Below are 25,800 nucleotides of genomic sequence, written 5' to 3' on the forward strand. Positions count from 1 at the left end.
CCCGCAGCCATAACGCCCCCGCCCCCCCCCCTTTCTCCCGCCTCCTCCCCAGAACACACGGGGTCGGGCCGGTTCCAGGAGAAGCCGGGTGGGCGAGGCGGGGGCGGGGCGCTCCGGGAAAGCGCAGCCAATCCAAGCGCCCCGCTCCTGGTCCGATCCTCTCCGTGCCTCGCCATTGGGCGGCGCCGGGGTCTCGGCCCACCGAGCCCTGGGGAGGCCGAGCCAATCGGGCCGTGGATCGGGGCCCGGACCGGCTCCGGGCTGGGAGTGTCTACGGGCCTGGGCGGAGCGAGAAGAGGGCGCGAGCGGCGCGAGGCCGGCCGGGGCGCTCCTCCCCAATCTGCGCGCCGCGCCGCCTCCTCCGGGAGATACTCCCGCAACCTCTGTTCGGCACGTCCCCGGGAGCCTGCGGCCAGCTCGGGACGGAGCCCCGGGAGAGCTCCCAGGGAGCCCGCAGCACGCGCGGAGAGAACGTCCCGCGGAGCCCCGCAGCCTGCGTGCGTCCCCTGCGCGCGCGGAGAGCACGACCCCGGGAGTCCCCAGCGCGTGCGGAGAGGACGTCCCGGAGCCCCCGCAGCCTGCGTGCGTCCCCAGGGCGCGCGGAGAGAACGTCCCCGGATCTCCGCAGCCTGCGTGCGTCCCCTGCGCGCGCGGAGAGAACGTCCCCAGGAGTCCGCAGCGCGCGCTCCCAGCGCCGGACGGGACAGCCGCGAGCCCCCACCGGGCCGCGATGGAGCCGGCCGTGTCCCTGGCGGTGTGCGCGCTGCTCTTCTTGCTGTGGATCCGGGTGAAGGGGCTGGAGTTCGTCATCATTCACCAGCGCTGGGTGTTCGTGTGCCTCTTTCTGCTGCCGCTGTCCTTCATCTTCGACATCTACTACTACCTGCGCGCCTGGGTGGTGTTCAGGCTCAACAGCGCGCCGCGGCAGCACCGGCAGCGGGTTCAGCACATCCAGAAGCAGGTGGGGGCGCTCCCGGGACACCTGGGCGCGGGGCTGGGGGGAGTGCGTGCCCCGTCCTCGTGCGCCTGCCCCTCCTCCTGCTGCTTGCACCCCCCACTGACCCCCATCCTGTGTGTCCGCACCCTCCTGCGGCTCGCACTCCTCGTTTGCACGCTTAAACTGCCCCCCCCCCCCGCCCCGTCGTGCACGGCTTGCTTTGCATACGTTCCTTTCTGCTTCTACACCCCACCTGGTAGAAGTCCCTCTCTCCTTCCTGCCCGGCTTTCCCCGAGGAATGCAGGAATCTCGCCCGTCCCTCAGTGTGTGTTTACACCTCCTCGTTTCCCCTCCTCCCTCCTTAGGGTTAGATGGTGAAGCACCCACACCATCCTCCCTGCCCCCTCGTCCCCTTTACTTTGGGAGATGGGCAGAGGAACCAGATCCTTGCCCGTTAAAGATTGGAGGAAAGAGAATCCAAGATGCCCGAGGGGTTGTGGAAGGAGGCATTTCCTCTCCCCTCCTTGGCCTCCAGGGACCCTTCTACAAGTTGCTTCGGGGGCCAGGGGGCTCCCTAGTTTATTTCCAAGTGGTGTTGGGATGGGGGTGGGGGTGGGGGCCGCCATTTCTGAACCATATCAGGGACTGGAACCAGGGAGGCATAAAGGTGACAAGGACTGACCTGTGGCTCCACTACTCATGTGACCTTGGGCCACTCACTTCTCTGTTCCAGCCCCTGCTCAGTCACCCGAGGAAGGAGGGGTTTGGGGCAATCCGATCTTGCGGCTATTTGGGATTCTGGGTCCTTGACCACGGAGAGCTTTGGCAGAGGGTGTTGTGGACAGGGAGGGGAGAGATTACTGCGAGATTTCTTTCAAGGATTCGTGAAAGGGCTGTTGACATATTTCTCCCTCCCTTGTATATCTGGACTTTCTCCAGGCTAGCTGAGGTCCAGGGAAGGGCCCCAGAACGAAGGCTGCAGGAAGCCCCCAAGGACGGCTAGGGGGGGCTCCAGTATATTCTGGGCCAGCACTGTTCACAGCTTCTGAGGAGAGAGCCCCACCACCTCCGGTCTCCTTGGAGCCTGAACTCAGTGGGGAGGCCTTGGGCTTGCCCCTCTGAGCCCCACTGAGCTGTAAAGGTTTGGGGAAGTTGTGATGTCATATTACAAGCGAGGAAACAGAGGCCCGGAATGAAGTGGCTTTCCTGACCAGCACCGGCCCCCCCTCCCCTTCAGTGCTGGGTTCCTGGTTCTAACCCATGCTGGGTTGGTTTTGGGACTCTGAGCAAGTCACTCAGCTCTCAGGGCCTTAGGCAGCTAAGACTAAAAGTTGCAGAGAAGGTGCTGACCTGCTTTGGTGGAGGGAGTTTGCTCACTTGGGAGTTCCTAGCAGCCGTGAAATCTCATCAGCTCTTCTGATCTCTCTCTCTGCCTGGTGTCTGGAGAGCTGGTCTCAGAGCCAGGAAGATCTGGGTTCAAGTCCGAGGAAGCTGGTGGCGCCCCAGTGCATAGAGCCTTGGGCCTCAGACACTTCCTAGCTGTGTGACCCTGGGCAAGTCACTTCACCTCTTTGCCTCAGTTTCCTCAACTGTAGAATGGGGATAATAGCACTTAACCTCCCAGCGTTGGGTTGCCAAGAGGATGAATGAGGTAGGCCTCGTCAAGCATTTATCCCAGTGGCTGGAACACAGCAGGCGCTCAGAAATATTGATCGATTGAAAAGTGCTTATTGGTTGTTGGTTTGATTGAGTGAACCTCGTGTTTCAGCCTAACAGGGACTTTGACCATATTGCTAAACCCTGTCACTTAACAGACAGATGGAGAAACTGATATCGGGGAAAGGAGAACGGTTTGGCACCCCTGCTAAGTGTGACCAGTGCTCTTTGTTTACCCTTATAGCATCCCCACGCCCCACCCTGTCTGCAGGGCACCTGGCTCCAGTCGTTGGCATGAGATGGGGAAGGTATCATTGCTGGTCACTCTTGGCCCTGCTTACACTCTTGAACCGAAGCCTGAAGGTGCCAGGCCAGTCCCAGTAGGCTTGGTGCTGTGGATGGGGCTGGGGTATGAAGAGACCCCTGGGTACTGTGACCCAGCCGACGAGGGAGTGGCTAGAGCACAGTCCTACCCGTCCACCCACTGCAGTCATGCTGGGTCTGGGCCCCAGCAGGACTGACCACTTTAGAGAGCGTGGAAGACCTGCCAAGACCCTGGGGTGTGTGCCTCTATTGACTGTTGGATAGCAAGGGTCACATGCCAAGACACTGGCCCAAGGGCGGGAGGGTGAGGCGCAGTCTCCGTTTTTGTCCTGGGGTCGCCAGCAGCTGGCACTGGGCAGGCACACAGTGGGCACTTAGTGTGTGCTGGTGGATCGACACAGTCCTGGGCCGTGAGGCCTTGCTTGACTGCTCTGTGCCCAGTGTCCCGACCTGTAGAATGGGCTTTAGATCCTGCTTCCCTCCTTGCAGCTGTGGGAGGCTCCGATGGGGCCCTGTCGGTGCGCCGCGCACCAGCTTGCCCAGGGCCAGGGGAAAGGCCTCTGTCCCAGAGCGGGCACAGTCTCCTGGGCCCTCCTAAGGCTTATGGTACAGACCTGGACAGGGCCTCTCAGGCCAGCTAGGCCAACCCCCTCACGTCCCAGAAGAGGAGACTGAGGCCCAAAGCAGAGGCAGCTTGCCCACGGTCATACAGAGAATGAGCAGGAAGGTGAGGGTCCAGTGCTCAGTTCTTCGTTCAGTCCTCTCTCCAGGTTTTTAATTTGGGGAAATGGGAACAAAATCAAGTGTTTACACAGGACCTACAAGGGATTTACCTCATTTGGTCGTCCCACCAATCCTGTGATGTAGGTGTTGATATCCCCATTCTACACATGAGGAGACTGAGGCAAACAGGGTGAAGTGACGTGCCCAAAGTCACATAGACAGTAAGTGTCTGGGGCTGGATTTGAACTCGGGTTCTCCTGACTCCAGGCACAGCACTCTACCCACTGTGCCACCAGAGGCCTTTGAATATGTATTATTGTATATTTTTAACCTGCCCTGTGATTTCACATTTCCTGATGAGCGGATCATCTGCTCTGCACCTTAGACGGTTGTTTAGGGCACCTAGAGGTGATTTGCCCAGTGTTAAACAGATAATGGGTGTTGCTGGAAGGATTTGAACCCAGCTCCCTGAGACTTCATAGTCAGTATCCTGACCACAGAACTACCCTTCCTCTATGCTTCATCGGGTGTTGGAGGTGACCTTGACCTTTGCCTCTGACCAGTCCTCCTGAGATATAGCTAGCTACACCATGGGGTCCTGCGGGGAGGTACTGGCTATATTTCCAGCCTCAGTCCCTCAGGGAAGCCCCTGCTTGGGGGGGATGGGCAGCTGGAGGGGACACCCAAGTATCCTCCTCTCTGAGTTGCCCACTCCAGGTTTCTTCCTGTTTGCATCACTTACCCCTGGAGCTTAGCGGTGAGAGAGAGGATTTAGGAGGAAAGAAAACCAGGGCCCAGGACTTGGAGCCAAATGTCCTGGGGAAGAAAGGGTTGGGGTGAGATAGCAGGAACTGAAGCTGTCTGAGAAGAAGAGGCTCAGCCATGGCTGCTCACTCCCTGGGCTGTACTAATGAGCTCCCAGCTTAGCCATCCACCCCCCCCCCCATAAACTGTGGATGTACTCACTTAGGGCCCCATGGGTGCTGTGCCGAGACTTGAACTCAGGACCTCTGACTCCCGCTCCTGAGCTGCTTCCTTTCCCAGCACTATGGCAGAGAGGTGAAGGGGTGGGGGGGGGAGATGATGAAGGCCCAAGGACATAGGGCAGAGGAGCAGCACCAGCCACCACCAGCCCTGGGGGCAAAGCAGGACCTGCTTGAACAGCAAGGGACTGGTGAGAAGATGCTCAAGGAACAAAGTGGCACCCCTGACACCAGCCTAGGCACCGGGTATCCTACCCTCGTACATGCTCTGTCACATGATGTGGGACGGGTGAGGGCCATGGTCAGGCAGAGAGAAGGGAATGTCCTGCGACCTCTTCTGCTGAGGCCAAGGACCATTCATTCCCTTTGCTATTCAGAGGCTTACAAATTGCTATCCCAGCAGCCCTGAATTTCACATGTGAAGACCTGGCTTGGAATTTCCCTTCCTTCTTACCTGGGGGAACTTTGAACATGCTATGTCCCATCTCTGGGCCTCAGTTTCCTCCTTTGTAAAAGGAGGGGGGGATAAATGAGATGATCCCTAAGATCTAATCGTTTGATTTGACAGATAAAGAAACTGAGGCTCAGAAAATTCTAGCATCTTGCCACAGGAGAGTTTGTCCAGCTCAGAGCCAGGATTCAAACCGAGGTGTTTGCTTGGTTATTTCCTCTCCTGAATGCCAGGTTTCCTGGAGATAATTAGACTTGACCTTAGCCTGTGACAGTGGGTGTGAATTGGGTCGGTAAGAGAAGAAAAGGAGAAGGTGTAGACTCAGTTCAGTTCTCTATCTGGCCTAGCTGCTGCCAGGTAAGGAGGGTGGGGGAGGACCAGCTACACGGGGTGGAGGTGGAGTATTTCAGAGGAGCAGAAGGATTGGTTAGATACGTCAGCCCCACCCCTGGACCTTGGACCTGTCCCAGGCCACCAAGGCTTCCCGAAGTCTCTTATCAGGGTGCCTGGTCCCACTTTCTAAACTGAACCCCTCCGCCGAACTCCAGGCCCTGAGCCCCCAACCTTGCCCTGACCTCCCAGCTTTCTGCCCCTCCCTGGATTCTGAGCTTTGCTGCCACTGAGGCTGCTCCGGTAACTCCTCTTGCTGTTGTTGGGTGCCTGAGCGTGACATCCCCCCCAGATGAACCAGGAGGAGCTTTCCCACCAACTTGAATCAGAGGCCCTGGGTTCAGATCCTGTCTCTGCTGCTTATTGCTTGTGTGACCTTAGGTGCACCTCTTAAACCGGACCCACTTCCTCCTCTGTCAGATGAGGGGGCTCTGCCTGGAGTGGTTCCTTCCTCATCGCAGCTGCTCAGATGCCTTGGCTTCTTGTGGGTGCAGCCCAGGTGCTGCATCAGTGGCAGCAGAGCCCTCTCATTTGTCATTGGTCTAGATTGTGCATCCTTTGGATTAGAACACAATCTCGAGGAGTTTACGCTCTGATTGGGGAGGCAACATGTAAGTAGCCAGGGACACACAGGGTGTCTGTGACTAGGAAAGGCCAATGCAAAGTGAGCTTAGCCATTAAGGAAGGGAGGAGGAAGAGGGAAGGACCCGAGTTATCCTCAGATTCAATCTCCTTGAATTGGAATTGAAATTTCCTGTTGAACAGTAAACTGAGGCGCAGAGAGGGGGAGGGGGGTAGAATGCAAGCCCAAGTCTCTCAACCACAGGTCTGGGCTGCTTTCCATCCTGCCTCTCTGCACCCCCAGGGGTCCCCAGGTGATACTGTCATCTCATGCCCCAGAATGCTTTGTGGGGCTACCCATCCAGTCAGGAAGCCTCCTGAGAGCACTAGCAGGTTCATAAGATGCTTTATGAATATCATGTCATGTGTCCCTTAGAACATCCTGGAGACATGGGGGCTTTTATTAATTCCCACGTTGTAGATGAGCAAACTAAGGCATACAGAGTTCAAGTGACTTACCTAGGATCACACAGCTAGTTTCTAAGGGGAGATTTTAACTCAAGCCTCTCTGACTCCCAGTCCAGTGCTGTATCGGCTAGCCACTTAGCTACTGAATAGACAATAAACGTTTATTAATTGCCTGCTACAATTGCCTGCTGCCAGGTATCATTCTAAGTGCTGGAGATATAAGTAGGAAAAAGAAATAACAATCTCTGCCCTCAAGGAGCTTACAATCTGATGGGGTAGATGATATACAAAAGGAAACTGAAGGAGAAGGGGGGCATGATGTTGGTAGCTATTCAGAGTAGCTGATGAGAAATGGAATGCTGAAGGTTAAGGCACTTTGTCTTGCCAGCCCTGAAGACTTAAAAATCTCAACTCTTTGATTTACCAGCTTATGACCTGGGACTAGTCACTCCCCCCCCCTTTTGTTTTCAGGGCAAAGGGGGTTAAGTGACTTGCCCAGGGTCACACAGCTAGTAAGTGTCAAGTGTCTGAGGCCGGATTTGAACTCAGGTACTCCTGAATCCAGGGCTGGTGCTTTATCCACTGTGCCACCTAGCTGCCCCCCTATCCCAATCCTTTTAAGTCTTAGTTTACTCTTCTGTAGAATGAGGGTATTGGTTTAGAGGGTCTCTGAGGTCCCTTTCACTATCCAGCCTGTTTTCCTCTCTGAGCCATGGTTACCACTTCTGTGAAACTGACATCTGAGAGTGCTCCCTCTGTGAAACTGACATTTGAGAGTGCTCCCTCAGTGAAACTGACATCTGAGAGTGTTCCTTCTGTGAAACTGACATCTGAGAGTGTTCCTTCTGTGAAACTGACATCCTAGTAAGTCCTTCTGTTAAATTTACAGTGTAGTGCTTCCCCATGCCCTGCCCAGCCTGCCAACTGGCAGAACTGGAAGCACCTGAGAGACCTGTGAGTGGTAGGTGAAATCTTTGTCATCAGCAGAAGTGTCACTCCCTCAGCAGGTGACTCCTCTAAGCTCCGGGCAGCCACCCCCAAGGAGGAGTGACAGGGAAGGGCTTCGGTGACCAGATGGGGAAAGTGGAGGACAGGGAAGGGTTTCAATCAATGCTCATTAAGTCTATTGCTAAGAGAGGGCATCCAGCTTCTGAAGGGCCTTGAATGCCAGCTTGCTTCTTTTGCCTGTCCCAAAGTGGGTGGGGCGTGGGATTTTGAGTCAGATCCTAGCTCTGCCTGGGGGGCTTTGGGCAAGTGTTACCACCTCTCTGATGGGGGAGGCAACGTACCTCCCATTTGTCAAATGCAGAGGTTGGTTTTGATCAAAGTGCCCAGCCACCGCAGCGTGGGATATGGAGCTGGCAGTGCCTGGAAGTGGCCACCTCCTTTGCCGCTAGCTGGCTGGGCAAGGTTCAGGGCCTCACATTTTGGGTGCTGCCAGCTCGCTCAGGGATTTTTTGATAAGTACCTGTCACGTGACTGACTGCTCCTGGAGGGAGGTTAGAAAAATCTGAGACACAACAGGAAATCCCAGAGAGGCGGGTTTCTGCCAAGGTCGGGGACAGGCTGTATGGAAATGGAGCAACAAGTAGGGGATTTCCCATTCCTGAAATACTGTACTTTCTGGGCACGGCACAGAGGAGATTGCTACCCAGTCTTGGGATCCTGGGGTTTCAGGCAGAACGTCCCATGTTCAGACTGTCAGTTTTGCTAGCATGGAGAGGGGTGGGAGCAGCAGGGCTAGGCAGTGACCCGGCTTACAAGGTGCCAGGACCTGGCAGCTCAGCTGTAGATAAAATGCCCACTTTTCTGCAGTCCCCTGGTGCCCTGGATTTGGGGCAGGTAGAGGAGCCTTGCTTTTGGGGACGAAGCCTGGGGCTGTAGGCCTAACTTGGCCCATGGATGATCCCTGAGCTTATTTGGAGGTTGGTTTGGGGGGTTTGTGGTGGGGAGGGCCAGCTTGTCCTTTCATCAGTGTGAGGAAGTCCTGGGAAGTGCACTGCCCTTGGGGGGAGTCCCCCGATATCCTGGTAGAGGGTGTGTTCACACCCCACTACTCAGTAAACTGCTTTCTCTGGGATCCAGGACAAACTCCTCAGTTCGCACACTCAGCTGTTCAGGCAAACTGGCCTCCTCGCCATCCTTCCCAAGTCACATTCCTTCTCCTTCCCTGCTTTTGTCCAAGCCGTCCTCCAGCCTTCCACATGAGGCCTTTCCTCCTGCTCCTGCCTACCAGCGCCCTCCCCATCACCCAGTACTGGTGCTCTGGGTGCTGGGTGCGTGACCTCCCTACCAGCGCCTCAGGGCCAGGGCTGGTCTTTGTGTGGTTTGCCTTGCGGTCCTCTCCAGTGCTTAGGCCAGTGCCCGGCTGTGAGGATTGATTGATTGGTTGATTAGAAAGGCCACGGGGTCTCTGCTTTAGCCTTGTCCTTGGGGGGATGCTTTGGCTCAGCCCAGATTGCAGTGAGGGCCGAGGGGCTGTCAGCGGCTTCCTTCTGCAGGTGGGACTCACGGGCTTTGGCCCTTTGTGCCTTGCAGGTGCGGGAATGGAAGGAGGAAGGAAGCAAGACCTTCATGTGCACAGGCCGGCCTGGCTGGCTCACGGTGTCACTGCGCGTCGGAAAGTATAAGAAAACCCACAAAAACATCATGATCAACCTGATGGACATTCTGGAGGTGGACACCGAGCGGCAGGTGAGTGGGCTCCGCGGCTGGCCCGGAGGCTCAGCCTCTGCTGGGGTCAGACCTGGCCTCCAAGGAGGGCGGCGTGGCCTAGCAGACTGGGCCATACAGGGAGTCTGTCCTCTGGCCTCGCCCTGGGATTGAATAGTGACTGAATGATCCATCCCCCCAGTGCTTTGGGCTGCAATTTCCACTTGCCTTCACCGGCACAGTTTGGGGGTCCTCCCAGAGCCCAGGAAGCACTGTAAACAAACCTGGAGAAAATGCAAGTCTTGGAGCGTGAAGACCTGGGAGAGACTTTGGTGGCCAGAGGCCAGCCCTCCAACTTAACTGGGGAGTAAGCGGAGGCCTGCCCAGGGGAGGCGTTGGCCCGGAGTGGAATCCTGGCAAGCAGAGACCAAGGCTTCCCAAAGACCCTCACCCTCCACAGTGCCCTGTGCTGCCTCCGTCCTGCTGGGCAGGGGGGAGGTGTCCCTTGAGCCTGTGAGCTGCCCTGGAGGTAGCTGGATGGAATGGGAGTCAGGAAGGCCTGAGTTCAAATCTAGCCTCAGATCTTCAATAGATGTGTGACTCTGGGCAAGTCACTTAACCTCTATTTGCTTCAGTTTCTTCAGTTCTTAAATGGGGATGATAACAGCACCAGCAGCCCAGGTTTGTTGTGAGGGTCAGAGGAGACCACGTTTGTAAAGCATTTAGCAGAGTCCCTAGCCCCCTGGCGCCGTAGGAATGCTCACTCCCTCTCCTCCCCGCTCACAGTCTCTTTCTTTTCTTACGAAGATTGTTTCTGTGGAGCCTTTGGTCACCATGGGGCAGGTGACAGCCCTGCTGAATTCTGTTGGCTGGACTCTGCCAGTTCTCCCAGAGTTGGATGACCTCACAGTGGGTAAGTTGGCGCTGTCTGGGGGCGGGGAGGAAGGGGGCTGAGGCAAGGGCCTGAACAAAGTAGCCCTGGGCCGCTGGGGCTGTCAGCTGGGCCGGGAGGTGTCCTTGGACCGCTGGGGCTGTCAGCTGGGCCGGGGGGTGTCCTCGGACCTCTGGGGCTGTCAGCTGAGCCGGGGGGTGTCCTTGGACCGCTGGGGCTGTCGGCTGAGCCGGGGGGTGTCCTCGGACCGCTGGGGCTGTCGGCTGAGCCGGGGGGTGTCCTCGGACCACTGGGGCTGTCACCTGAGCCGGGGGGTGTCCTCGGACCGCTGGGGCTGTTGGCTGAGCCGGGAGGTGTCCTCGGACCGCTGGGGCTGTCAGCTGAGCCGGGGGTGTCCACAGGCCTTTGAGGCCAAGGACTGGGTGGGGGCTTACCCAGGAGCCTCTGAGATAGTAATTAAGGGAGGGTAGAGACTGGATCTTCTGGGACCCCAGGCAGGACCCCAGCTGACCTGTCCCAGACGAGCCATAGGGGCCTGCAGAAGTTACCTGTCAGTAGTAAGAGGTATCAGGTAGAGGCAGAAGGGCTCCCTCAGGAGGTGGGGCAGGGCAGCTAGGTGGCACAGTGGATAAAGCACCGGCCCTGGATTCAGGAAGACCTGAGTTCAAAGCCGGCCTCAGACACTTGACATTTACTAGCTGTGTGACCCTGGGCAAGTCACTTAACCCTCATTGCCCTGCCAAAAAAAAAAAAAAAGGAGGTGGGGCAGGATGCTGGAGTGCGTGCTGGCTCACTTCTGCTTACCACCTGTGTGAGCTCAGCCAAGACACTTCACTTCCCAAACCTCGGTTTCCCCCTTGGTAAAACAAGGGGCCTGGACTTTTGGACTTGGGGGCATAGTTGCAGAGCTCAATGGGCCTGTCCAGTGCAGCTTCCTTGTTCTGTGACCGAGAAGACTGAGGTCCGTTGGGATGAAGTGAGCTGTCCTGGGGTCTGAACCCGGGTCCTGGGTACACTCTGCACTGCTCCACCCTGCCTTCTCTCAGGAGTATGGTGACTGGGAGGCCAGCAAGAAGCCCATGAGGCTCACTTTCCTCATCCGTGAAAGGTGGTGGGGCTGGACTGGCTCCTGAGGCCGTCCAGAGCCTGCTTCGCCATGACCCTGGGCGGCTTCTTGGGCTGTCACACGGGCAGGGGGCGGCGGAGGGGGAAGGGTCCTGGAGAAGCTGTCGGGCGAAGCCTGTGATGGGCAGCTTTGGTCCCCGGGCTCCCTGTGGCAGAAGTGTGGGCCGTAGCAGCCGGGCCCAGCGCCAGGGGCAGTCCTGATCTCTTACCAGGTGTCTCCTTGGCTAAGGGCCTGGCATTGATTGTAATCTAAACAGCAAACAAAGACAGATGGACCAGAAGGGAGAGAGAAGCGACTCCTGTGTCCCCAGCTTACCCAGGGAGCTGGAGGCAGAGGCTGGGAGGCCGAAGGAACGGGGCCTGAGCCCAGATGGCATTGGGGGTGGGGGCAGACCATTCCAGCCTAGGATTCTTGTGGCTATGCGTGTGCATGCGCATGCGTGTGTGCGTGCGCCAGTCCACGTGTGTCTGTATGTGGATCTGTGCAGAAAGGCCTGTTTCCGAAAGAAGGCGCCCATCTGTTCCTTATCTCTGGGGCCAGGGTCCAAGCTGGTAGCCTGTATCCCAGACAGATCAGAGGGAGATGGGGGGAACACAAAGCCAGAGCACCCCCCACCCCAAATATAACCAGATGGAGAGACAACATACTGGCGGATGGAGGTGTAAGTGCATGCCACACTTCCCTCTTTCCCTGGGCCCCCTCTTCCATTATTTCACAAGTGGATATCTGTCTAGGCTAACCCTAAATGCATTGGACTTGGGGTCAGGAAGACCTGGGTCTGAATGCTGCCTTAGATCCTTTAGTAGTTGCACGGCTGTAGCCAGATTTCTCCATTTCTGTGAGCCTCAGTTTCCTTCTCTAGAGAGTGGGGATAATAATCATGCCTCATCCCTGTTGTGGTAAGGATTCTGTAATGAGGGGAATATTCATAGAACCTCTGAACCAGCCTTAAAGTGCTGGGTGTGTGGTTTTATATGTAAATATAATGTATGATACACACTTAGATGTTACATATAATACATACACATGTTTGTGTGTTAGGTAAATGTTAGACTGTCAAGTTCTTGAGGGCAGGAACTGCATTTTCCTTGCATCTCTAGTGCTTGACACATCTCTGGCCCATAGTAAGCTCTTTTTTTTTTTTTTTTTTGGTGGGGCAGTGGGGGTTAAGTGACTTGCCCAGGGTCACACAGCTAGTAAGTGTTAAGTGTCTGAGGCCGGATTTGAACTCAGGTACTCCTGAATCCAGGGCCGGTGCTTTATCTACTGTGCCACCTAGCCGCCCCCATAGTAAGCTCTTAATAAATGCTTGTGGCTTTTTTAATTGCTACACTCATTATGATTTTAATAGCTTGTATTTATTTGGCAGTTTTTCGTTTATAACGTGCTTCCCTTTTAACAACACTGAGACAACCCCATTTTGAAGATAAGGAAACTGAGGCGGAGAGGGTAAAGAGGGGGAGGGTGGAGTAGGCTGGTAATCATAATTGTGTCTCTGGATCTGCAGGTTGACTTGTCCCAGTTACTCCTCTGAGGCAGATACTGAAGGGGTTCTTAGCCCAGTTTTACAAATGAAGAAACTGAGGCCACATTGGTGGTGTGGATCCCAAGGCTCCCATCTTTCCCTTCCTGCCCCACTGCCTCATGGGTCTCTTGTGAATAAAGTTTTTCCAGGCCAGACAGCTCTTCACCATTGCTTGTGTGTCCCAGACCTCTTCTCAGACTCACTTTTTTTTTTTTTTTTTAGTGAGGCAGTTGGGGTTAAGTGACTTGCCCAGGGTCACACAGCTAGTAAGGGTTAAGTGTCTGAGGCCGGATTTGAACTCAGGTCCTCCTGACTCCAGGGCCGGTGCTCTATCCACTGCGCCATCTAGCTGCCCCTCAGACTCACATTTTTAAAAGCGTAAAGTAAAATGCATAGCATGACAAAGGAAACAATGGGAAATGTTAGGAACCTCTACTCTGGAGGGATTAGACTTAGGTAATGTTACACAGGAGGGGATCATCCAGAGATCCTAGGGAAGAGGATTCAGAAGGGTAAGATATTGTAGCTAGGGCTTTGGGGCCGGGGCTGGACCAGCTCTTTGGTCCTTGGCAGGTCACTTAGTGTCCCTGGGCCTCTGTTCCCACACGGGTGAGATGGGAAGGTTGGACCAGGTGACCGCTAAGATTTAGGCTCTCCAAGAGCTGAGTCCAGTGGGATTGGCCTGCTGCCCTGCCCTATACACCAAAGGGTATGTAGTATCAGAAGTGGGCGATCTCTTGGCTCCAACGGAGGGTGGCAGGTGCAGCTTTCCCTAGGAGTGAAGGCCTGAAATGCATCTCTCCTTTCAGGAGGCCTGATCATGGGCACCGGCATCGAGTCCTCGTCGCACAGGTTTGGGCTGTTCCAACACATCTGCACGGCCTATGAGCTAGTCCTGTCTGACGGGAGCTTCGTGCGGTGTACACCGGTAAGGGAAGGGAAAGGATGGGGGAGTGGAGAGTGGGGAGCGGACGGGGCGTCCCAGGCACAGTGGAATTGAATGGAGCAGCTTTCGTGATCTCTGTATTATGGGTTTTGTTTTTTTTTTTGGTGAGGCAATTGGGGTTAAGTGACTTGCCCAGAGTCACACAGCTAGTAAGTGTGTAATGTATCTGAGGCCGGATTTGAACTCAGGTCCTCCTTACTCCAGGGCTGGTGCTCTAGCCACTGCGCCACCTAGCTGCCCCCTAATGATCTCTGTCACAGTATCTGCTTGGCAGTAGGGAGGCAGACATGGAAGACAGCAGGCCCTGCTCTCTAGGGACTTAAAACTTCTGGGACGAGCAGTCTTCTCAAGACCCTTAGATAGTTTAGCCGTCTGTTCTAAAATGGCCCGCGTTTACTGACGGCCTGCTGTGAGCAATGCATGCTGGGAATACAAAGGCAGAGGGAAAACTGGGCGCCTCCCTCAAGGACCTGAGAACAGGGGGCCTTAGAGAGTGAGGGGTCAGAGGAGGAAGGGGCCTTGGAGGTGACCAAGCCCCATCCCTTCGTTATCCAGGGGAGGAATCGAGCCCAGAGCCAGAGCAGGGGGAGGGCCGAGACTCAGTCCCATGGCCAGTGGGGTTGACTCAAGCCCCGGCCCATCCATCAGCATTGATTAGGCACCTTCTGTGTGCCGGGATCTGTGCCAGGCACTGGGGATAGGAGAGGTACGAGAGAGTCCAATGGGGAGGCAGCTCCTAGCGTGTGTGTGTGCGTGTGTGACCCCGTGTTGCAGACGGAGAACTCAGACCTGTTCTATGCCGTGCCCTGGTCCTGCGGCACGTTGGGCTTCCTGGTGGCCGCCGAGATCAGGATCATCCCCGCCAAGAAATATGTGAAGCTGCGGCTGGAGCCCGTGCACGGCCTGAAGGAGATCTGCGCCAAGTTCACTGAGGAGTCCCAGCGCAAGGAGAACCATTTTGTGGAAGGCCTGCTGTACTCCCTGGAGGAGGCGGTCATAATGACGGGAGTCATGACAGACGACGTGGAGCCCAGCAAGGTAGAGGGGCGGGGCTTGGGTCCAGCCAGATTGGCATCAGTGCCCCTGGGCTCCAGTCAGGCCTCTGCCGGGCACGCTCGCACATAGCCCGTAACAGGGACTTTGGACAAGTCATTTCCATGCCTGAGGCTCGGTTTCCCCCTGTGTAACAAGGGCCTCTAGACAGGTGGTTTATGGTGGTTCTTGCAGTTCTGTCCTAAGAGCTCTCCCCTCCCTAAGAACTCCAGTCTCCCTCCTACTCGTGAGGCTCTTGGGCAGCGGTGACAGTGAGAGGGAGGAGAGCAGGGACTGTCAGCGCTGTGCTAAGGTGAGGTCCCCGAGGCCCAGAGAGGGCGAGGCCGCCCAGCCAGCTAGCGAGTCTCACTGGAGCCTGCATCCTGGTGTCCTTGCTCCCGAGAAGGGGGCCTTTCCCCACCGTGACATCACTGAATACAACCCCTCCGCTTGGCAGATGAGCAAACGGGCCTGGAGAGGTCACTCGGTGCTCAGTGACCTTTGCCCTGCGCCCCGTAGGTGGGGCTGTCTTCCTTACTGGGAGGCCTTGTGCTGGGTGTTCTGCCCCTAGAGGTGTGGGATGGACCAATGACCCCTGACATCCCTCCCACTTGAGATGTGGTGATTCTAGGGAAGAAAGAGCTGAGTGAGACGCGCCTCACCCTTGGGGATCTCGGAGTCTAAACAAGGCAGTGGGGCCCGGATCTACTGAGGGAAGAGCCCTTGTGTGTGTGGGATGGCTCTCCTCACCAGTAACCCTGCACAGGGTGGGGGTGGGATCCCCATTTTATAAATGAGGAAACTGAGTCCCGTCTGCATGAAGTGACTTGCCCAAGGTCACACAGCTAGGCCATAGCTGAGCTGGGACATGAATCCAGGTGAGGTCTTGGATGTCGGCTGGCTTTGGAGGAGGGGGGTCCAGACCTGGTCAAAATAACAAGCACCAGAAACAAATGTCACCATCTAATGAAAGAACAAGTTCTGGAGAATGTGTGAAACAGGTGAGGTAACAGCTAGGGACTCTGGGGGTTCCTGTGGAGGAAATATTGGGAGGCCTCCTGGAGGAAGCGGACCTGGGGTTGGTCCTGAGAGAGGAATGCCGGAAGTGTGAATTCCAGGCTGGGGAGCTGGAGGTCGGGAAGCCTCATGTAGAAGGCATGTTGGGGGAGTAGACCAGTCTGGCCACATTCTGGCCAACTTGGACACCTGCTGATGAAATCGCTCGGCCTGCCGGGTGAGGCGGCCTGGGCTGGCTCTGCTCTGGGATCCTCCCCCCGCCCAGCCTGGCCCTGGCCAGTTGTCGTCCCTGTCTGGGCCTCGCTGTGAGCGTCTGTGAAAACGGGAGCAGGACTACTGCTAGCTCAGACATCCTCTGTCCAGAGGCCCCTCCCAGCCCTGACATCCTCTGTTCTTTTTTTAAAATTTAACTTTTTAAGTTTAATTTTTATTTTTTTCCAATTACATGTAAAGATATTTTTTGAGTTCCAAATTTTTCTCCCCTCTCCCAAGGCCAGGAAGCAATCTGATATAGGTTATACCTTACAATCATGTTAAACATATTTCCACATTAGTAATTACATCCCCTGTTCTGAGGCCCCTCCCAGCTCTGCCATCCCCTGTTCTAAGGCCCATCCTGGCTCTGCCAGTCCAGGTCCTGTGAGTCTTGTCCTCTGATTGCAGGTGGTCTCGGGGTGGGGAGGGGGTTGAGACATCTCTGTGCTCGACTGTGAGCCATGAAAACTGTGTCAAGACCATCCAGACAGAGGCTCTGGGGAATCAGGCGTTTGGTTGAGCATGTGGCTTTAAAGGCTGACTCATCCTGCAGAGAAGCTGGGGGGTGACTGGGACAGGCTGGCAGAAGGTGTGCAAGGGCCTGGAGTATATAGAACAGAATGAGACGGGTGAAGCAGAGGGCTGTCCTAGACTTTGAGGAGCCTCGAAGGCCCGGCAGAAAAGTTGGAATTTGAGAAGCAGCCTGACATCTACTGAGCCCTGGGTGCGAATTTCGCCTGCTTTGCTTGCTGGTTTACAGGCCTATAGAGCTAGTGCTGTAAGGCACCTTGAAGGCCCTCCAGACCATCCCCGTCTTTACAGAGGCACTCTGTGACCCTGACAAGCTCATGGCCTCAGTTTCCTCATCTCACAAATGGGGATAATAATGCCCATGGTCTTGCTGTCAGTGCTGCTGTGAGGAGACACGATAGTGTGCAGAGCGCTCGGGTGGATCATGTCCTTGTCCGCTATAACTAATAACTTTATTTGGCAGGCAGTAGGGAGCCTCAGAAGCTGCTTGAGCACCAGAGCGACTTGGAGGATGGAGAGAGGGGAGGTTAGAGGCTGCAGCAGTAATTCTGTATGGAGGATGAGAGGGCTTGTGCTAAGGTGGAAGCTGCAAATAGGAAGCGTTTAGAAAGTGCCCACTATGTGCCAGGCACTGAGATGTGCTGTGAGAAACGTTACTGAAATGGAATGGGCAGAGCCTGGTAGCCTGATGGCAGGGGCGAATCAGGAAACTTGGGAAGCTAAGTGAATGGTGGTGGCCACAGACAGAGTGATGCCAGGGGGAGGAGGAGTAACTGGAGGCTCAAGAGGCAGGGCCCGACTGGAGACAGGGCCCAGGGAGTAGGGAGCTTGGAGGCAGTGCTCGGAGTCCCAGGAGGGCAGGAGAGGAGAGAGAAAGCATGAGAGTGAGAGCGAGTGAGTGCGCATGAGAGAGAGAGAGAGAGAGAGAGAGAGAGACACTGAGAGACAGAGACAGAGAGAGAAGTGGAGGACGGTGGAGCTGGAGTCCCTCTGCAGCAGGATTGGGTGGGAGGTGAAGGGCACTGTGGGTCCTTGGTTTGAGCCAGTGCTGGGTCAGGGACAGGGTGTCTCTGTGCATGTGTGTGTCAGGGGGCCCTGCTCTCCAGGCTTTGCAGACTCGTGGGGTCAGAGCTCAGAGGAATCACGGAGCCCATTAACCTACATTTCTCTGATTTAGTGATAGGGCAAGGGCTTGGCCTCCGGCTTGGCTTTCTCTCTTCCATTCAGCCTTCCTGGGGACTGAGCCATGGCCTTCCCAGCCCCCGCTGACCCTGCTCCACCAGCCTCAGCTCCAAGCAGCCCAACAAACAAGACAGGCATTCTTTGCTGCTGACTCGGCATTTGGCCCTGCTTGCCTGGGACGTGTTAACAAACAGCTCAGTGCAGGGTGTTTGAATGCAGAGGTCACCGTGCAGGGGTAGGGGGTGGGGGGGAACAGCAGTCACACTGGGCTCAGGCTGAGGCTGCGCCTACAAGGAATTGTTCCGGTTTTTTTGTTTTGCTTCTGTGGCATTCAGAACGGGGGGCAGGCTTGGCACCCCAACTCTCTGGATGGGAACCTTAGAGTAGAGAATGTCAGAGCTGGGGGGAGGGGCTTAGAACAGGGGGGTCAGAGCTAGGAGAGTGCATAGAAAAGAGAATGCTAGAACATTCAAAGCTTGACTGTTCCTTTGGGGAGGTTCCTTGCAGGCATCTCTGGTTCAAAGCTCCTGCTTTTACAGAGGAGGAAACTGATCCAGAGAAGATGAGACACTTGCCTAGGAGCCAAAAGAAAACTAGACATCGGCCTTTGGGCCCCTTCTCTTTGCCGCGTGGCACGGGCCTCCCTTGGAGAGTCCAGTGCATGCACACAGGCTCGCTGCTGGCCCCAGTGGGCGCTGCCCAGCGAGGGGGAGGGTGTCAGCACCACGGGAAGGCCCCCCCAGGGTTCCTGCAGGTGACCCACCCAGGCAGCCCCCATAGTTGGTGATGACGAGAGCTGGCAGTCCTGTAGGTCACGTATCCTGTGGAGAGCAGGCAGGGGTGTGGGTGAGCAGTAAACAACCTGCTGAGGTTCTCCGGGGAAAAGCTGGAGCCAGACCCCTCCTCCGATTCCGGGCTCTGTCCACTTGGAAAAGCTGTGATGGGCCCAGAAGACACCAGGTCCACGGGTCCCGTGGTGAGCCTCCCTCACCCCTGGACTCCTCCTGTCCCCCCTCCATGCAGCTGAACCGAATTGGCAACTACTATAAGCCCTGGTTCTTCAAGCACGTCGAGGAGTACCTGAAGAAGGACCAGAAGGGGCTGGAATACATCCCCCTGCGACACTATTACCACCGGCACACGCGCAGCATCTTCTGGGAACTCCAGGTATGGTGAGGACCGACCGTGTGGCAGATGCCACCCCCACCCCCATCTTCATCAAAGAGCAGCTTTTCTTGCTTGTCAAGAGGTGGGATTCTGGAATCCATCCTTGACTTGGGGGTCTCCTTAGGCAAGCTCACACGGCCTTTCTTCTGAGGAGGGAATTCAGTGAGAGCACTTTCCTTGGGAGCCTGGTCTTTGTGTGTCCCAACGCTTTAATCTTTTTATCTTTTTCCTTTTTGTTCCTTCCTTCTTTCCTTTCTCTCTCTCTCTTTTTTTTTTTTGGTGAGGGGTTAAGTGACTTGCCCAGGGTCACACAGCTAGTAAATGTCATGTGTCTGTGGCCATATTTGAACTCAGATCCTCCTAAATCCAGGACCGGTGCTTTATCCACTGCACCACCTACTGGCCCCCCTTTAATCTTTAATAGCTTAAAACTGCCCTTTTGGGAACCCCCTGTACAATCATCTTTGAGGAGCCACATGACTTGGGATGAGTCTTGTTGCCTATGAGAAGTACCCCAACAGACTGGAATGGCCGAGTGAATTTATGGAGGATAAGTAAATGTAAAGTGCAGCACCAAAGCTCACCAAGTCATTTGCGTGATAGGCACAAGATGGGGAGACAGAGAGAGGGAGCTCTCCCAGGGTTTTCGGGGCGCGTCCCTAGCAGAGCCAGGACCTGGGGCACAAGTTGGAAAGCCAGTTTCCCCCTAGTCGGACAAAGACCTCCCAGTCAGCAAGTGGAGTTTGGAGTTGATGGGAGGTAGCCAGCTCCCTAATCTCCACCCCAGGAGTGCCTTCACCTCATGGGAGGGCAGGCTTACTGACCTTGGGCCACCCACCCTTCCCATTGCAGGACATCATCCCCTTTGGTAACAATCCCATCTTCCGCTACCTGTTTGGCTGGCTGGTCCCTCCCAAGATCTCCCTGCTGAAGCTGACTCAAGGCGAGACCCTGCGCAAACTATACGAACAACACCACGTGGTGCAAGACATGCTGGTGCCCATGAAGGTGCTGGAGAGAGCCATCCAGACCTTCCACAATGACCTCCATGTACGTGAGCCATCCTCCCTTGACACACCTGCTTTCCACTCCATGGTAGGGCTGGGCTCCTGGGAGGGGCCAGACTGGGGGGCGATCAGGCCCACGACCATCCACAGCACATTTCCAGTGACACCATTGCGCGTGATTCCCATAGCATCCCATTGAAGGGGGCAGGCCAGGGCAGGGACCTGACAGATCAGGAAACTGAGCTAGAGAGAGCCCCAGGCAGTGGCTTGTGGTAGAGCCAAATGCTCATCCCTGCCTCTTCTGATGCCACAGCCTGGACTCTGTTCATTGATCTGACACTTCAGCGATTTCTGAGGCTCCAGGAATCGTTCCAGTGTCACAGGAGCAGAGAATCCTGGAGCTCATCTCTGAGGCCCACAAGGCCAAACTCCTTATTTTACAAATGAGAAAATGAAGACCCAGAAAGGTTAACTCACTTGCCCAAGGTCATACAGTCAGTCATCAGGCAGTGACTACTCCCCTCCTCTGTGCCAGACACGGGGTTTATCACTGTGCGTGCAAAGAACGGCAAAGACGGCACCTGCTCTCACCGAGGTCACATTCTAATGGGGGAGACAATGGGCAAGGCACTCAGTATGATCAGGGTGGACGCAAGGATAAATCGGTGATAGTCAACAGAGGGGGCAGTAAGCAATGAGGGGATCAAGAAAGGCTCTGACCAGAAGAAAGCCAGGGAGCAGAGATGAGGAGGGGGAGCATTCCCCATATGGGGAAGGGGCAGAGGAGATGCCCAGGGTCAGGAGATGAGGGTGTCTTGTCTGAGGAGCAGCAGGGAGGTCCCAGAGAACGTTGAGGGGCCTGGAACAATGGACAGGAGGGCTTGGAACATCAGATGCAGGACTTTCTATTGGATCTGGAGGTGTTAGGAAGCCACTGAATGCAGGGGTGACGAGGCCAGTCGTGAGCAGCTTGAGGAGAGAATGGACAAATGGGGAGAGAGCCAAGGCAAAGACCAAGTGTCGGGCTGTTGCCGAAGTCTAGGGGAAGGCGGCATTGGAGGAGGGAAGGGGCGCGAGGTGAGAGACCTTGGCGACAGATGGGCCGTGAGGGGGGAGGGGAAGGGAGAGCTGGAGGATGAGACCTGGCTTGGGGGGCGGAAGTTCCTCTACAGTAATAGGGAAGGTAGCTGGGAGCAGGACAGAGGTCCGCTTTGGACAGGCTGAGTTTAAAATGCCAGCAACAAGCCTCCATGTCTGTGATGCCCAAGAGGCGGTTGGAGATGCAGGACAGATCCCGGCAGAGGTTAATTGGAGAAGCGGCTGCTTAGAGGTCATTGTTGAGTCGGTGGTTGCTGGCGAGGTCACCGAATGAGACAGTCTAGAGGGAGAAGAGGGACTGAGACACAGCCTTGGGGGCACCCACAGTTAGCCATCGTGACCCAGATGCAGAGGAGGAGCGGGGCCACAAGGGAGCAGAGTCTCCGACGTGGAGCGAGACTTTCAGCGAGCTTGGCTGGCTGGGGTCCCCTCCTCTCGCCCGCTCCCTGGCCCTCGGCTTCTTGGCCACAGCTTTGACGCCTCCCCCGCTCTCCTGTGCAGGTCTATCCCATCTGGCTGTGCCCGTTCATCTTGCCCAGCCAGCCTGGCATGGTCCACCCCAAGGGTGACGAGACGGAGCTCTACGTCGACATCGGGGCCTATGGAGAGCCGCAGGTGAAACACTTCGAAGCCAGGTCTTGCATGAGGCAGATGGAGAAGTTTGTCCGAAGTGTGCACGGGTGAGTCGGCTGGTGCCCTGCTGCTGGGGCGGAGCTGGGGATGCGGAGCTCAGCAGATGGGGCACAGAGAAGTCTGTGAGGGGGCTGTTGGAAGATGCCAGCATGTGCTGCTGCCTCTGCTGGGACATTTAGTGAAGAGGCTGTGCCCTGGTGCAGGGTCTGGCGGGCTACCTGGAAGGGAGGCCTCACCGGCCCCCAGCAGAGGCCCTCTCCAGGTGAGATGCTAGATTTCCACTGGGTGGAAACGGAGGACCCGACCCTGAATTTTCTGGGTGGTGCCATGCATAGAACACCAGACCTAGAATCAGGAAGGCCCGAGTTCAATTCAGCCTCCGATAACTTAGCTGTGAGACCCTGGGCAAGTCACTTAGCTATGACAGCAGCACCTACCACCCAGGGCTGTTGAGAGTATCACAGGAGATAATCATTGTAAAGCTCCCGTTAGCACAGTGTCAGGCATTTAGCAGGGGCTCTGTAATTGCTTTTCCTGGCTCCCCCTCCCCCAGGTTTCAGATGCTGTATGCCGACTGCTACATGAACCGGGAGGAGTTCTGGGAGATGTTTGACGGCTCTTTATATCACCAGCTTCGGAAGGAGCTGAACTGCAAGGATGCCTTCCCAGAGGTGTTTGATAAGATCTGCAAGGCAGCCCGGCACTGAGCTCCGCCTGCCTGAGCCCCAGCCAGTGACCCCCTGCCTAGGGCCAGGTTCAGCCGCTCTGCCCGCCAGCCCACCCGCTCCGCCTTCTTTTAAATAGCCTTTTTCTTACAATGAAAAGGATCTGCCTTTGCCTCCCAGCCCCCTGCCAGCAGGCCCATGGAAAGACCCCAGACCCAGAGCTGGATGGAAACACTTTGAATAGCTCCTGACCAGTGCTTTCGAGGCTCAGGAAGGTGCCTTGGGGAGCCACCCCTGCATGTGCCTGGTGGCCTCTGGCCAAGTGGCATTTCCAGGGAGACAGAGGGGCTCCTGGTGGCTTGGGAGCCTTCTGTGGACAGCGGGGACTCCACCAAGGTCAGTGCCCCTCGGCTAGCTTCCTCCCGTCATCTCTCCAAGCTCTCTCACCCAGGCAGCATCGAATGAATGACCCCCCCCTCCCCAGCCCCCAGTCAAACCATATCCTTCCACAGACCCCACTTCGACCATGCCCAGCCCCGTTAGGGTGGAGCCAGCCACCAGCACCTTGCACTTCGTGGGCACTTACTCGATGCTTAGTGGGTCCCTGGTGGCTCCGACTCAGAGGGCTTGGGCAGGGGAGGCTCCAAACACTGCCGGTGCATGACCGCACTGGCCCCTCTTCAGCCTCCTGAAGCCTGCCCTCAGCTCACGGGGCCTCCTGCTGGTCTTGCCTGTGGAGTCGAGAAGACAGCCCGGGGGCCTGAGTGAGGGGCTGAGATGCTGCTTTGGGCCTGGGTGAGGACCCCAGCATGACACCAACCAACAGTATTATCTCTCTGCTCCTCCAACCTCGAGTCGTCCTCCTCCCGCCCACTTCTGACGAATGGCTGACTACGGTTCATTTCAGTGCCTTACAAAAATCCGGAGCCTGGCGAGAGCTTGGACTGGTTCTTGTCTCCCAAAGGCGTCCCGCCCTTGTCCTGATTCGAGAATACTTCATCCTTATTTATGCAAAGCTCGTCTTAGGGTCTCCCTGGTACCAGTCAACTCCAGACTGGATGGGGCTAAACTGTGCTGCAAGATTAACTGGGGGTGTGCGAGCTGCGCCCAAGCCCTGGGTGTGGTCACATAGTCCCTCTGGGCCTCAGTGTCCCCATCTGCAAAACAAGGGCATTGGACCAGATGCCCCCCTAAGTTCTCTGAAGGCCGCAAGCACCACCTCATTGTGTTTTGGGAGACCAACCTGGCAGGATCCACTCACTTTTTCTTAGCTAAGTCATCACCAACAGGGCCAGTGGTCAAGAAGCCCAGAAACATGGTCCTAGCCAAAGGCTGGTGGGCACCCATCTGGCTCAGCCGGCAGGGGCTCCACCCCGAGCTCTGGTCTGGTCTCGATGCATTCTGCCGTGTGTCTTAACCATACGTTCTATGCATTGCTTAGGACATCGTTGGCGCTCTGGTGGGAAGGGGATGACCCTGGCCCCTATGAGGACCTCCGCCCCTGGGCTGCTTGTTCCTGCGTCAGCCGATGATTCTACGTGGTGTAGAGGAGTGGTTATCAGCAGGAGCGGAGTCCACCCTGGTGAGCCAGGCTTTGGCCCATCACCGTCTGCAGCCTGCAGCGTGTGCAGGAGGAGGTGCCGCTGGGAAAAGCCCGTCCGTCTCAGATGCTGCTGCCATCTTGGAACTCCGCCAAGAGGTACAGCTCAGCCAAGGTGACCGCAGACCTCCAAGAGAGTCTGTGGGCCATTGAGACTTGGATAGCAGTTTGTTTTAGAATTTGCCTCAGGTTCCATTTCATCTCAGTATAACTCCCTGGGTGTCCTTGGACAAGTCACTTGGAGCATCTTCTGTAGTGTAAGCTCCTCCAGCACCAGTGTTCTGCAATTGAGTTTCCTTTTAGCTTTGGCATTCTCTGTTCTAAGGGCTCTCCAGCTCTGACATTCCTTGTTCTCAGGCCCCTCCCAGCTCTGCCATCCCCTGTTCTCAGGCCTGTTCTAAGCCCCTCCCACCTCTGATATCCCAAGTCCTGAGGCCCCTCTGAGCCCTGACCTTCTATCTTGGTTCAGTCTCTGGTAGTCCCTGCTCTGAACTCCCTTTTAGCTCAAGGGTGTTCTACCATTTTGTGTTTCCAAGCTCCTTTTCACCTGACATTCTCCATTCTGTTCTGATACATATTCAGGAAGCAAACGCATTGCATTATGTTAGTTCCACAGTGAGCCATCTTTGGGGAGTTGCCCTCTGACTTGTCCGTTAGCCTCATGTCGAGTGGAGTCCAGACCTGGGGCAGAAAGCGTGTGTGTGAAGAGGGAGGCCGTGGCAGGGCCACTCCTCTGTTTCTTGTGACTGATGTAAGAATTTCATTCTCTTTTGTGGCAAGAAAACGAGTAGCTGAATTGTGGGTGTGAGGTGGGGGCAGGTACTGCTTAGATTGTGGAGAGGTGGCAGGAGAGCTTGGGGGAGTCCCCTCCGGCGCCGCAGAGCCTGGGGAACCCTGGTGAAGCCATCTCCCCAATGTGTTTGTGTGGCTGTTGTCAAAATAAAGTAACCCAGGAACCATCCAGTGTCATCTCCCATCTCTTCTGTAGGGGGCCGGAGTGCAGGAGGGGTGTCCTGTCTCTCCCAGCTCCCAGGCCCGATGTCACTCTGACAAGAGGGAGTTTCCTCTGGTAGCTTGTCCTTGTCACCTGACCAAGACAGCTCAGCTCCCAGGGTCTCCCTCCTCCTCCTATAATAACAGGAAAATGGGTCCCCTTCCAAGAGATCCCCGTTCTCCCGCATACACAGAGGAGAACAATACAGCGTCTTGGAGCAAAGCCCGAACTTCTTTAAGGGAGTCAGTCCCACAGTCATGGGGGGAGCCTCCGCGTGTGGATTACCTGCTGGCGCAGCTCCCTGGGAGAGCCCACCATGTTGAGGCCCCTGGCGCAGCTCCCGGCGTGGGGGGAGGGGAAGCATGAGTGTAGGCACCACCTGTCCCAGCTGCTGATACTGTCTGGCCACACCTCTGTCTCCAGGCTGGGACGGTCACTTGGGTGGCTTCCTCAGACAAAGAGCCACTTAATGAAAGCTGGGCTGACCGTTATGTACAGCAGCAGAAGCCGGGCTGGTCGGAGAGACCTTGTGCTGTGACTAGCCAAGCAGTGTTCTGGCCAGCCTTCTGAAGTCTGCCTTCCCCCCTCAGACCGGCCCTCCTGCTCCTGCCTTGGGGCTCCGCTCGGGTGACCCTCCGCTCCTGCTCCCTCCCACATCTGCTCTGGGCAGTCAGCGAGCCACCGTCTCCAGGCTTTGGGAGAGTGCGGTGCTCAGCCACGCTGTGCGTCCATTCACTGCGAGATCCCTTCCCAGACGCAGACGTCCCTCCCTGGCCACCGCTCCCTTCTTTGGGAGGTCCCTGAGGGGCTCCAGCACCTTCATGTTTATGCTCCTGTCCTGATCCCAGGTCCCCCCAAAGCATGTGCATTTCCCTTTAGGGGTTCCAGGGCTACTTCCCGCAGGGTCAAGCCCCCTTCTGATGTATTCGCCCCGTATCAGTTGTCATTGCTCAGTCCTTTTCCATCCCGTCCGAGGGGTTTTCTC

The 25,800-nt window shown here is 56.2% G+C and overlaps 1 protein-coding gene across 1 annotated transcript; it reads left to right on the plus strand.

Annotated features, from left to right (window-relative positions):
• Positions 1-580: 580 nt before the first annotated feature.
• On the plus strand, positions 581-24,780 carry DHCR24 (24-dehydrocholesterol reductase). Its single transcript, XM_043999942.1, has 9 exons — positions 581-961; positions 9,032-9,187; positions 9,953-10,058; positions 13,498-13,616; positions 14,409-14,672; positions 18,675-18,818; positions 19,671-19,868; positions 21,425-21,603; positions 22,110-24,780. Exons 1-9 carry the CDS (start codon positions 731-733, stop codon positions 22,261-22,263), a joined length of 1,551 nt encoding a protein of 516 aa, XP_043855877.1. The 5' UTR covers positions 581-730; the 3' UTR covers positions 22,264-24,780.
• Positions 24,781-25,800: the final 1,020 nt, after the last annotated feature.

Source organism: Dromiciops gliroides, chromosome 4, assembly GCF_019393635.1.
Source record: "Dromiciops gliroides isolate mDroGli1 chromosome 4, mDroGli1.pri, whole genome shotgun sequence".
Classification (NCBI taxonomy): domain Eukaryota; kingdom Metazoa; phylum Chordata; class Mammalia; order Microbiotheria; family Microbiotheriidae; genus Dromiciops; species Dromiciops gliroides.

Bases quoted from the DNA above. Each gene is read 5' to 3' on its own strand.
- DHCR24 (XM_043999942.1), top strand. From the start codon at position 731: ATGGAGCCGGCCGTGTCCCTGGCGGTGTGCGCGCTGCTCTTCTTGCTG. The intron at 14,673-18,674 runs GTAGAGGGGCGG...CCCTCCATGCAG, and splicing joins ACGACGTGGAGCCCAGCAAG to CTGAACCGAATTGGCAACTA. The intron at 21,604-22,109 runs GTGAGTCGGCTG...CCCCTCCCCCAG, and splicing joins TTTGTCCGAAGTGTGCACGG to GTTTCAGATGCTGTATGCCG.